The 13,772-nt window shown below is 37.9% G+C and overlaps 1 protein-coding gene across 4 annotated transcripts; it reads left to right on the forward strand.

Annotated features, from left to right (window-relative positions):
* The first annotated feature begins 7,575 nt into the window (after positions 1–7,575).
* Positions 7,576–11,532, forward strand: LOC139573110 (zymogen granule membrane protein 16-like). Of its 4 annotated transcripts, none has more exons than XM_071396203.1 (5): positions 7,576–7,673; positions 9,558–9,579; positions 9,726–9,778; positions 10,055–10,223; positions 10,519–11,532. In XM_071396203.1, exons 3-5 carry the CDS (start codon positions 9,727–9,729, stop codon positions 10,883–10,885), a joined length of 588 nt encoding a protein of 195 aa, XP_071252304.1. In that variant the 5' UTR covers positions 7,576–7,673; positions 9,558–9,579; position 9,726; the 3' UTR covers positions 10,886–11,532. The 4 variants fall into 4 exon arrangements, with proteins under 4 accessions (XP_071252304.1, XP_071252303.1, XP_071252302.1 ...); XM_071396202.1 differs by having other exon boundaries at positions 7,589–7,677; XM_071396201.1 differs by lacking the exon at positions 7,576–7,673 and adding an exon at positions 9,123–9,256.
* Positions 11,533–13,772: the final 2,240 nt, after the last annotated feature.

Below are 13,772 nucleotides of genomic sequence, written 5' to 3' on the forward strand. Positions count from 1 at the left end.
GGGAGGATGGATGGGGCCATGTATTGCGAGATCTTAGCCAACAACCTCCTTCCCTCAGTAAGAGCATTGATGATGGGTCGTGGCTGGGTCTTCCAGCATGACAACGACCCGAAACACACAGCCAGGGCAACTAAGGAGTGGCTCCGTAAGAAGTATCTCAAGGTCCTGGAGTGGCCTAGCCAGTCTCCAGACCTGAACCCAATAGAAAATCTTTGGAGGGAGCTGAAAGTCCGTATTGCCCAGCGACAGCCCCGAAACCTGAAGGATCTGGAGAAGGTCTGTATGGAGGAGTGGGCCAAAATCCCTGCTGCAGTGTGTGCAAACCTGGTCAAGAACTACAGGAAACGTATGATCTCTGTAATTGCAAACAAAGGATTCTGTACCAAATATTAAGTTCTGCTTTTCTGATGTATCAAATACTTATGTCATGCAATAAAATGCTAATTAATTACTTAAAAATCATACAATGTGATTTTCGGGATTTTTGTTTTAGATTCCGTCTCTCACAGTTGAAGTGTACCTATGATAAAAATTACAGACCTCTACATGCTTTTTAAGTAGGAAAATCTGCAAAATCGGCAGTGTATCAAATACTTGTTCTCCCCACTGTATATAGCCACTAACCAAGAAACAACTTCATAAGATGACAGTCTGATAACATATTTATTGTATAGCATATGTTTTTTTTGAAAAATGTGGATATTTCAGGTATAAATCACAGTTCTACATTGCAGCTGCAATCTGAAATAGTGCCGAAGCTGCCAGAATAATTACAGAGACCAACGTCAAATACCTAATTACTCATCTTAAAACATTTCTGAAAAATACACAGCGTACAGCAAATGAAAGCCCAACATCTTGTGAATCCAGCCAATATGTCAGATTTTTTAAGTGTTTTACAGCGAAAACACAATATAGCATTATATTAGCTTAGCACAATAGCCAGAAACACAAGCAATTTACCAGCAGCACAGGTTAGCGATCGTAACAATACAGCAAAAGATATATAATTTTTGACTAACCTTGATATACTTCGTCAGATGACAGTCCTGTAACATCATATTACACAATGCATATAGGTTTTGTTCGAAAATTTGCATATTTAGCAGCACAAATCGTGGTTATACAATGTGATCAGTGGCAACAGGTCATGCATTCTGGACGGCACCATCTTGGAAAGGCACCTAAGTTTACGATTATTTATCGATTAGATTGACTAAAAAATACAGGTTGGACAGCAAATGAAAGATGCATTAGTTATTAATGCAACCGCTGAGTTAGATTTTTAAAATTAACGTTACTAGACATACAGTGTGCGTTACAGCCAGACTAGTGCCGCAATAATGGCGGACAAATGCGTTTACATTTTTCCACATAAATACGGAATAACATCATAAATAGCTCTTACTTTTGGACGAGCTTCCATCAGAATCTTGGGCAAGGTGTCCTTTGTCCAAAAGAATCGTTGCTTGGTTGTAAAACGTCGTCTTCAACTTCGGAATTAGCAGCTAACAATAGCTATGTGGCCACAACATGCCCAAATCCCCAAAACGCAATACTAAGGAAATTCCGAAAATAGCAATATACTCGCATAAACTGATATAACTCGGTTTAAAATAACTTTGTTATGATGTTTCTAACACCTATATCGAATTAAATTACAGACGAATATAGCTAAGGCCGATAACTGAGCGTTTCAAAATGCCATCTTGAGGTCTTGCTTTGCGCAATGACGAACGACGAAAAGAGAGCTAACTTCGTTCCTTGGCCTTTTATAAGCTCTGAGAACTACGTAGAACTACGTAGAGCAAGAATTGAGTACGAGGCAGTTTAATTTGGGAACGATAAATGTCCAAGTTGAAACAGCACCCCTTGTAGTGTCAAGAGGTTTTTAACCAATTTAATTATAATAAAGCAAACACTCTGTCCGTTTCTAAGAATTTGTAAGATCCTTATTTGCATAAAATAGACAAAGACCAGCCACCAAATTAATCAATAGCATTTATTCTCGAGAGAGCTCTGACCAAAAAACCATGTACAGTGGGGAGAAGAAGTATTTGATACACTGCCGATTTTGCAGGTTTTCCTACTTACAAAGCATGTAGAGTTCTGTAATTTTTATCATAGGTACACTTCAACTGTGAGAGACGGAATCTAAAACAAAAATCCAGAAAATCACATTGTATGATTTTTAAGTAATTAATTTGCATTTTATCGCACAGTATACGCCGAAAATTATCCCACGAAAGGGATCCGTGCGTCAAGAAGTTAAAGTCCTGAGGAGATTGAACGAGGTTTGTTATAGGTTACAACTCCCCCCTGATTACCGTATTAACCCCTTGTTCCATGTGCCTCTCCTCAGGCCGGTGGTGGCTGGTCCGCTCCAGCAGTCTGAGGTGCGGGAGGTTCCTCCGCCCCCTCTGGACATCGAGGGGGCCCCGGCGTATACTGTGCGAGCCATCATGGACTCAAGACGTCGGGCGAGAGGCCTTCAGTACCTCGCTTAAACTGATGTTTTTTTATTATTATGTTACTTAGATGGATGCATCGGTGCGTCAATCGACTCCAAGGGGATATTATATGGCCAAGTATTAAGAGATAGTCTACCTGCCACCCCAGGTAGATATTCTATCGGTTAGAGCGCTGGACTAGTAACTGAAAGGTTGCAAGATCAATTCCCCAAGCTGACAAGGTAAAAATCTGTCATTTTGCCCCTGAACAAGGCCATCATTGAAAATAAGAATTTGTTCTTAACTGACATGCCTAGTTAAATAAAGATTCTTTTTTTTAATCAACATGTTGCAATTTCTTACTGTCATCATTATAAGTGATATATTCCCGTGCTTTGTGACATACAACTACAATGTCACTATGTTGACATATTCTAATGCAGGGCTCCCAGACCAGTATCATGTGTTACAATTGCACATTTTCTATTTAGTTAGTTGTGTACCTGGCCTGAACCTGTAAGAGCTTCTCATCTCTCTGTCTCTGCCAGGTCCTTCTATTCTACTGCTTCCTCTTAGAACTCCTGCATTCATACATGCTGAACATATCATTAGCTTGTTTTCTAATTGGCCGAGGCTACTTTGGGAGGGCTTGTCAAGGAAATAAGTTAAAGGATGTTCTTTCCTCTTATTTGTTACAATATAATTATTTGAAATAGGAATTCAAAAAAGATACACTCTAAACAAAATAAAAAATTACATACATATACCAATATCAGATGAATTTGAAATATATTGTTGGAATATTTTTTGATTTACCTTAAAAAAATTAAACTTTATAGTTCCAAGTGGACGGCGCAGACAACTGGAACACTTTTTTTTACCCATCTCTGTTTTTACCCAGCTCTGTTTTTAACCAGCTCTGTTTTTACCCAGCTCTGTTATTTATCCAGCTCTGTTTTTAACCAGCTCTGTTTTTACCCAGCTCTGTTTTTACCCAGCTCTGTTATTTACCCAGCTCTGTTATTTACCCAGCTCTGTTATTTACCCAGCTCTGTTATTTACCCAGCTCTGTTATTTACCCAGCTCTGTTTTTACCCAGCTCTGTTATTTACCCAGCTCTGTTATTTACCCAGCTCTGTTTTTATCCAGCTCTGTTTTTACCCAGCTCTGTTTTTATCCAGCTCTGTTTTTATCCAGCTCTGTTTTTACCCAGCTCTGTTTTTACCCAGCTCTGTTTTTATCCAGCTCTGTTTTTACCCAGCTCTGTTTTTATCCAGCTCTGTTTTTACCCAGCTCTGTTTTTACCTGCTCTGTTTATTTATCAGCTCTGTTTTATATCCAGCTCTTTATATCCAGCTTTCCCCCAGCTCTGTTATTTACCCAGACCTTTTTTTAATCCAGCTCTCTTTTTTATCCAGCACTGTTATTTATCCAGCTATGTTTTTTATCCAGCTCTGTTTTTTTTTTACCCAGCTCTGTACAGGCATTAGGCACAGACTGCAAGATACAGTCATGTGATTGTACGCGATAGTTGTCAATTGCCTGCTGGATCATGTACAGTTAAAGTCGGAGGTTTACAATCTCTTAGGTTGGAGTCATTAAAACTCGTTTTCAACCACTCCACACATTTCTTGTTAACAAGTTGGTTTGGCAAGTTGGTTAGGCCATCTACATTGTGCATGACACGAGTACATTTTCCAACAATTGTTTACAGACAGATTATTTCACTTATAATTCACTGTATCACAATTCCAGTGGGTGAGATGCTTACATCCACTAAGTTGACTGTGCCTTTAACCTGTTTGGGACATGGGGCAGCATTTTCATGTTTGGATGAAAAGCGTGCCCAGAGTAAACTTCCTGCTACTCAGGCCCAGAAGCTAATATATGCATATTATTAGTAGTATTGGATAGAAAACACTCTGAAGTTTCTATTTTCTTTTATGATGTCTGTGAGTATAACAGAACTCATATGGCAGGTGAAAACCTGAGAAAAATCCAACCAGGAAGTGGGAAATCTGAGGTTTGTAGTTTTTCAACTCATTGCCTATCGAATATACAGTGTCTATGGGGTGAGGTGGGGGCGAATGAGAGCTGATTCAACCAGAGGTCTGCCAGAGTGGCATGAGCTGATCACGAGCGCACACGTGAGAGCGACCTGCGTTCCATTGCAATTCTAAAGACAAAGGAATTCACCGGTTGGAACATTATTGAAGATTTATGTTAAAACATCCTAATGATTGATTCTATACATCGTTTGACATGTTTCTACGAACTGTAAAATAACTTTTTGAACTTTTCGTCTGAACTTTCGTCTGGACTTGCCCGCGCCTCGTGAGTTTGGATTTATTTACCAAACGCGCTAACAAAAGGAGGTATTTGGACATAAATGATGGACTTTATCGAACAAAACAAACATTTATTGTGGAACTGGGATTCCTGGGAGTCCATTCTGATGAATATCATCAAAGGTAAGTGAATATTTATAATTTACTGACTTCACAACATGGCGGGTATCTGCATGGCTTGTTTTTGTGTCTGAGCGCCGTACTCAGATTATTGCATGGTTTGCTTTTTACCTAAAGCTTTTTTGAAATCTGACACAGCAGTTGCATTAAGAAGAAGTATATCTACAATTCTGTGCATAATACTCAAAGTTTATTATGAGTATTTCTGTAAATTGATGTGGCTCTCTGAAAATTTGCCGGATGTTTTCGAGGCACAACATTACTGAACATAAAGCACCAATGTAAACTGAGATTTTTGGATATAAATATGAACTTTATCAAAGAAAACATCCATTGTGTAACAGGAAGTCCTATGAGTGCCACCTGATGAAGATCATCAAAGGTTAGTGATTCATTTTATCTCTATTTCTGCTTTTTGTGACTCCTCTCTTTGGCTGGAAAATGGCTGTGTGTGTTTTTGTGACTAGGCTCAGACCTAATATAATCATATGGTGTGCTTTTGCTGTTAACTTTTCTGTGCTACAGATACCGAATACGGGTTCACTTTCCTAAACAACCGCTGAATTGCAGGGTGCCAAATTCAAAAATATTCCCAAAAATATTTATAATCATGCAATCACAAGTGAAATATACCAAAACACAGCTTGTTAATCCACCTATGGTGTCAGATTTTGAAAATATATTTTACAGCGAAAGAAATCCAAGCTTTTGTGAGTGTAGCTTTCAATGCTACATCAGCTAGCCCCAAATTAGCATGGTCACGAAAGTGTGAAAAGCAATAAAATTAATCGCTTACCTTAGATAATCTTCGGAGGTTTCCACTCACGAGACTCCCAGTTACACAACAAATCTTCTTTTTGTTCGATAAATATTACTTTTATCACACAAAAAAAACATTTGGGTTGCGCGTTATGATGAGAAAACTACAGCCTCGTTCCGGTCCTGAAAGGAAGATGAAAATTTCCAAACGTATCAGATTAAAAAATATTACAAAAAATATTTATAATCATGCAATCACAAGTGAAATATACCAAAACACAGTTTAGCTTGTTGTTAATCCACCTATCGTGTCAGATTTTGAAAATATATTTTACAGCGAAAGAAATACAAGCTTTTGTGAGTGTAGCTTTCAATGCTATAACAGCTTAGCTTGGTTAGTGTATATTAGCTTGGTTAGCTTGGTCACGAAAGTAAGAAAAGCAATAAAATTAATCGCTTACCTTTGATAATGTTCGGGTGTTTCCACTCACGAGACTCCCAGTTACACAACAAATGTTATTTTTGTTCGATCGATAAATATTATTTTTATCACAAAAAAACGCAATTTGGGTTGCGGATTATTTTGAGAAAACAAAAGCCGTGTTCCGTTCGACAAATCCCAAAAAGTATCCGAAATGGTCATAGAAACATTTAAAATGTTTTTTATAATCAAACCTCAGGTTGTCTTTAACAAACATAATCGATAATATTTCAACCAGAGCATAACCTATTCATTAAGAGAGAAAAAGAAAATGGTGAGCTCCTCCCTGGCGCGCAGGAAATATTCAGAGGACACCTGACCTCTTTTGAAACATCTCGCTCATTTTTCAAAATAAAAGCCTGAAACTATGTCTAAAGCCTGGTCACAGCCTGAGGAAGCCATTGGAAAAATAATCTGGTTGATACCCCTTTAAATGGAGGTTAGACAGGCCAGGAAACAAAGATTTAAAAAAAAATATATATATCACTTCCGGGTTACTTTTTTCTCAGGATTTCGCTTGCAGAATAAGTATTATTTTTCTCACAGACAATATTTTGACAGTTTTGGAAACTTTGGAGTGTTTCCTATCCTAATCTGTAAATTATATGCATATTCTACGATCTGGGCCAGAGAAAATGTCCGACCCCTAGCACTAAGAGGTTAACCTCTCTACCATAAACCGCCTCCAACGTTGTTTTTAGATCGTTTCGCAGTGCGTCCAACCGGACTCACAACCACAGACCACATGTATGACGTCGTGTGGGCGAGTGGTTTGCTGATGTAAATTTTGTGAAAAGAGTGCCCCATGGTGTATGTGGGGTTATGGTATGGGCAGGCATAAGCTATGGACAACGAACACAACTGCATTTTATCGAAGACAATTTGAATGCACAGAGATACCGTGACGAGATTCTGAGGCCCATTATCGTGCCATTCATCTGCAAATTTCACCTCATGTTCCAGCATGATAACGCACGGCCTCATGTCGCAAGGATCTATACACAATTCCTGGTTCCCAGTTCTTCCATGGCCTGCATACTCACCAGACATGTCACCCACAGAGCATGTTTGGAATGCCCCGGATCAACGCGCATGACAGCGTATTCCAGTTCCCGCCAAAATCCTGCATCTCCGCACAGCCATTGAAAAGAAGTGCGACAAACATTCCACAGTCAACAGCCTGATCAACTCTGTCAAGGTATCTGTGACCAACAGATGTATAAATGTATTCCCAGTCATGTGAAATCCATAGATTAGGGCCTAATTTATTTATTTCAATTGACTGATTTCCTTATATGAACTGTAACTCAGTAAAATCTTTGTAATTGTTTCATGATTCATTTTATAGTAAGTTAATAAAGGTGTTCCATGTCATGCTCCTTCCATCTAGAGCTGATGGAATGTTCAGCAGGTATAAATACAGTTCTAAGAGGAAGCAGTAGACTAGAAGGACCTGGCAGAGACAGAGAGATAAGAAGCTTTCACAGGTTTTCACACACATCTCAAGATAGCACTGTGGGTAACTACACAACTAACTAAATAGAAAACGTGCACTTGTATTTAATGCATGATACTTGTGTGGGAAATGTTATGAAGTTAATACTCATCATCTCTTAGTAATTGGGTACAGAATTTTGGCCTCATTGCCTTTACATTTAAATTCAATGATCTGACATTATTTTGAATGTGACAGTAGCACAGCACTACAAGGGTGATTGTAGTAAACAAGACTAGGTTCAACCTTTTAACGCTGTTTTAGAACATTTCACATTTGTTTGTTGATTGTTACGTCACATTTCACAATTCAATAAAGTGTATTTTCTTCCCCCCCCCCCTAGGGGTGATTGACCTGACAGGTAAAATGCCTGACTTGTTTTTAAGAACTGCTATGAAAAACATTATTAACAAACTTATTCAAGTTTTACCTTTTGAAGTGAAATGAAATGACGTGGAAAAAACGTTGATTCAACCAGTGTGTGCCCAATGGGTAGTTATTGAAATAAATTCACATTCTTCCCCAGCTAAAGGAAAATTGATAACTCAACCTACATACACAAAAGCAATTGTGCTTTACTTGGACATTTTATTTTTGATCAATAAAGTCCTACATTACATATTTGTATTACTATCAAATAAAATAACATTTTATTGTTCACATACACATGGTTAGTAGATGTTAATGCGAGTGTAGCGAAATGCTTGTGCTTCTAGTTCTGACCATGCAGTAATATCTAACAAGTAATCTAACAATATGTTAATTGAACTATCACATTTATAGATAGGTAGTAACAAGTACATGAGGGTATTTAATTAGTAATGTGTATATAAACTTTTATTTATTTTCTCACTTTGTAACTTCTACTGATATTTATCTGGTTAATCTGCAGAAAATGAAATCATATTGTAGTAACATGTACAGGTTGCCAGTGATTTAATGAAGATGTGAGTATTGTAACAAACTGCAGAAAACGTTGGACAATAATGGACACAAAAAATGTTGAATCTCATCTGCACATCTAGAATTAAATTGAAATACATGTAATTGAAATACAAATTGAAATACAAATATTCTACAATAAAATACTGTAGGTTTTTAAGCAAACCAATGAACTAACCATCCTGTTAATGACCAGATCCACTTGTCTTTTTCAGCGTGTTAATGTTTGAAGGGAAGGAGTTCCTCTTGGGGTAATGAAACAACTGAAGATTGGGAGACAGACTTTGAGGGATTTTTGTACACATTCATACAATTTTGGTATATTCTTTTAATTGTTTGGTTGTTCGATTGTATATTTTTTTAATCCCTATTTCAGATCATTAATTTGTTACAATTCAAAAGAACACAATTATTATTTCCTTATAGTACTTCCTTGATTCTCTCTCCCAAAATAGCCTCAACCAATTAGAAAACAATGTCTGACATCTCTATAGTGACTGACTAAAGGTGTTCCATGTCATGCTCCTTCCATCTAGAGCTGATGGAATGTTCAGCAGGTATAAATACAGTTCTAAGAGGAAGCAGTAGACTAGAAGGACCTGGCAGAGACAGAGAGATAAGAAGCTTACACAGGTTTTCACACACATCTCAATATAGCACTGTGGGTAACTACACAACTAACTAAATAGAAAACTTGTATTTAATGAGTGATACTGTTGTGGGAAATGTTATGAAGTTAATACTCATTATCTCTTGGTACTTGGGCACAAACATTTTGGCCCTTTTGCCTCTAAATTTAAATTAAATGATTTGACATTATTTTGAATGTGACAGCAGCTAGCACTACAAGGGTGATTGTAGTAAACAAGAATAGGCTCAACTTTTTAGAGCCATTTTATAACATTTCACATTCAAGAATGGTTTGTTGACATTTCAAAAGGTTATTTTCTTCTCCCTCCTAGGAAACACTGGTTGACCTGACAGGTAAAATTACTTATTTGTTTTGACAAACTACTATGAAAAACATTATTAACAAAAAAAAATCAAGTTTTACCATTGAAAGTGAAACGGAGTGAGAGTAAAATTGACTGAAATTAAAGGTCTTAAGTATTGATGCCTCCCTTTTGCAGAATGTTCTTAATCCTGGTTGTCACAGTGTTCTTGGCTAGCTGCTCGGCATTGCGTGAGTAATAAAAATACAATTCTGAATTGTAATGATTAAATAATAGCTTTTGTGCTTTCACCAACTTGTCTTTTTCAGTTAGACTTAGGAGTTCTTCTTTGAGACAAAAGCTGATGGATTAAATCATTGCAGAATGTACTTTAGTTAATTCATCTGCACTTTATTCATAATGTAAAGATCTTTCAGAAATGTGTTGGTAATATTAAAATGATGTATATATAAATATGTATTATTAATATAGTAAATATAGTAAACTTATTTCCCATGTTATTTTAGCCATCAAAGACCCGTACTCGTATTCCTCTGCGGTGGGTCAGGGAGGTGGCACCCCATTTGCTTCCTACGGTGAAGGACGCATCACAGGAGTCAGAGTGTGGGAGACCAACAACAACTACTACTACTACTACTACTACTACAACTACAACAGCAACAACTACATCAGCGGGTGAGCAGACCCTGACCCATGAACAGACACCACTGACTCAGTCCAACTACACTACCCAACACACACCACTTACTCAGTCCAACTACCCTGCCAAACAGACACTCTTCTTTCTGTATTTATTTATTTGTTGTGTTTATTACATATTCAGTACATGACCAAACGATATTGTTATTTTATCTAACCCAGAGTACAATGTAAAATGTAATTCCTTGATATTCTCTGACGCTACCTGCTCTCTCAGTCTGAATGTGCCTTATCAAAACACAACCAACGTGAAAAGCTTCCTCTGTTTTAGGTTCCAGCTGAGATATGGCAACACCTGGTCTCCTGTGTTCGGTCGCGAAGGGAGTGAAAAGCAGGAGATGGAGTTGTTTAATGATGAGGCCATCGTCGAGGTGTCTGGGAAGTACAACCCAGCAGACTACATCTGCTACCTGGTGTTAACCACCAACATGGGGCGCACTCTGTCAGCCGGCCTGCCCAACCAAGTCTCCTTCAACTTCTACCCAGCCAACATGGGCAATGAGCTGAGGCTGCTCAGCGGTCGCTTCAACGGTGCCGGGATCACCTCCATCGGAGCCCACTGGGGATTGTTGAACATGGAAGGGGCTGGAAACAGTACTCTGGAAACAGCACTGGAAACAGTAACTCCTATTTTTTAGGGGGAAAAAGTATGTCTTGCTCTTTGGGATGGTATCCCGGATACAGATTAAGCCTAGTCCTGGACTAGTTACTTTCAATGGAGATTCTCCATTCAACATGCTTTTTAGTCCAGGAGTAAACTTAATCTGTGTCCAGGAAACTGACCCTATATGTTGGACGGATGTTTGACATAGACGCTGACAGAACTGTTTTTTATATCACTATCTGATGGGCGCTTCATGAGAATTTAAACTGAATGAATTTGAATGTTTTGAGTACTTTGGAAGTATTTTTGAGGTGATTCCTCACTTGAAGCAGTACAAAAATACTTCTAAACATTCAAATTCATTCAGTTTAAATTCTCATGAAGCGCCCATCAGATAGAGATATTAAAACAGTCCTGTCAGCGTGGGTCACAGACCACATGCGTTGTTACACATTTTTTGAGGTTATCACATTTTATCTCAATAAATTAAAGAATCATATGGGATTTAAAGGATTAATTATATCTTTGATTAATTGAACAATCAAATATTATGGGGAGATAATAGCGTCTCAGGGTGCTTCACCTTCATTATTTTATACACGCTGTATTTGTTATTTGTTGTTCCTTTTCTGCTATATCTGCTTGTGGACATTTTAATAAAAATCATATCTTTAATCATTATATATCATTGTATTCCTTTTGAAAGAAAATACATTCAGTAGTGACCAGAAACTACAATAAACTAACCTGTCATCTTAACAAACCCTACCTCAATGGTGTCCTTAAGGAACTACATTTATAACAGCAAGACAGTTAAAACGCCTATCCAATAGTAATGAAGGAAATAACAATTGATAGTTACATATTGGGATAATATTTTCCACGATATATCGTGTCGTATCACATCAACAATATCAAACTATTATTTTTGTGCTAGTTGGCTGTCCCTGCACTAAAACTCTTATTTTCCTTCATAGACTGTTCACCATTTTCATTTTAAATAGGAAGCACATTTTTGGGGGGCAATTTCCATTACTTTCTCATGCTTTCTAGTCTCTCTGCCACAGACATATGGTGAGCAATATGTTTGGAACATCGAATCACAATAAAATCCTAGTATAGAATCGCAATACGTGTAGAATCATGAGAATCGTAATACATATCATATTAACACCTTATAATTGTGATAACATTGTATCGTGAGGTCCCTGGCAATTCCCAGCGCTACTATCCAACACACCCATAATGTCTGGAACGTATATCTGCCATACCCATTCATAACATCAAACATTTTGTCTATGAAGTCTACTCCCCTTCTAGCCTGGCATTGCATGTCAAGCGGCATCGTGTTTTAGTTAAAGGTACAGTCTGAGTTTTGGGAAGCTGTTCAATGTTCAGCTGTATACCAAAACAAGTTGTGGGGAGGGACACCACTTTGTTGCGAATCACAAACTGTGTGGATGGTCTAGATTAGACAGTTTGATAGATGGGGCTTATACAGTATATGCCTGGTTCAACAGTCAAAGCTGCTTAACTAGTTCTGGTGAGATAGAATGAAATTAGGAAATGTTTTTTTATTGTCTTTGTTTTACAGAATAAGTCTGTGGTTCCTTGAAACATTGTCTTAGTCCCTGTCACGCCCTGACCTTAGAAAGCCTTTTTATGTCTCTATTTGGTTTGGTCAGGGTGTGATTTGGGGTGGGCATTCTATGTTTTGTTTTTCTATGATTTTGTATTTCTATGTTTTGGCCGGGTATGGTTCTCAATCAGGGACAGCTGTCTATCGTTGTCTCTGATTGGGAACCATACTTAGGTAGCCCTTTTCCCTCCTTTCTTTTTGGGAAGTTAACTTTGTTTGTGGCACATAGCCCTTAAGCTTCACGGTCGTTTTTGTATTGTTTATTGTTTTTGTCGGCGTCATCCTAATAAAAAGGAATATGTACCCTCACCACGCTGCTCTTTGATCTACTTCATTCGACGGCCCTGACAACCCCAGTAAATCTGACCTAATTTGAGGAACGAATGGGGCAAAAATTATATGGATTTTTGCTATTTGCATTTAGTGTAATGTGGATGATACTGCAATGGGATGGTTTCAAATCTTAAAGAAATGATGTATAATTTTTTTTAAATATAGTTGTTAAGAACAAAGTCTTATTTACAAAGACGGCCTACACCGGCCAAACCCGGACAACGTTGTGCGCTGCACTATGGGACTCCCAATCACGGCAGGTTGTGATATAGCCTGGATGATTGAAAAAGAAAATGAAACAAGCAGAATTATATTTTTTACCACGAGCAGAAGGTTTTTTATGGTCTCTGGAGCGGCTGATTTAGAAGAGAGGAGGATGGAGAGAAGGGATGGGTCTGGAATCGCTTTATTTTCCTCTTCCTTCCTCCGCGTCCGGTTCTCAAACAGAACAAGTAAGCCATTAGGAAGAAGCATTGAAGGGCTGAAAAAGCAGCCAACACCAAGGGAATTAATTAACTCAATGTCTTTAGACCAAGCTGGATGTGCAAAACCAGTCCTGAATAATCTTCTCACCCCTTTATACAAGAAAAATATATGCACACATTTTACAGTCCGTTCAGTCAAGTTCAAGTGTATGGAACAGACCATTATAGGATGAAAGACTATAGAAGTCTATAGACGAAAATAGCTACCTTGACCAGAACTCAATAAACTACATTTCAAATCAAGAAAAACACAAGAAAAACACCAAAACAACGACATGGTTTCATAGTTCTGCAAATTCTGTGTCGGAAACAACTAAAGATGGGGAGACTGATTCTAACATACAATAATTTTAATTCAAAAATGGTCTTGTGTTGTCCAGCAGACCAATGAGAACTATCATGTAATCTCACATGATTGTATCTTGTTGACCTGAACAATGAAGTGGGAGAGGGGGGGGGCTGTC

Source organism: Salvelinus alpinus, chromosome 4 (genome assembly GCF_045679555.1).
Source record: "Salvelinus alpinus chromosome 4, SLU_Salpinus.1, whole genome shotgun sequence".
Lineage (NCBI taxonomy): Eukaryota > Metazoa > Chordata > Actinopteri > Salmoniformes > Salmonidae > Salvelinus > Salvelinus alpinus.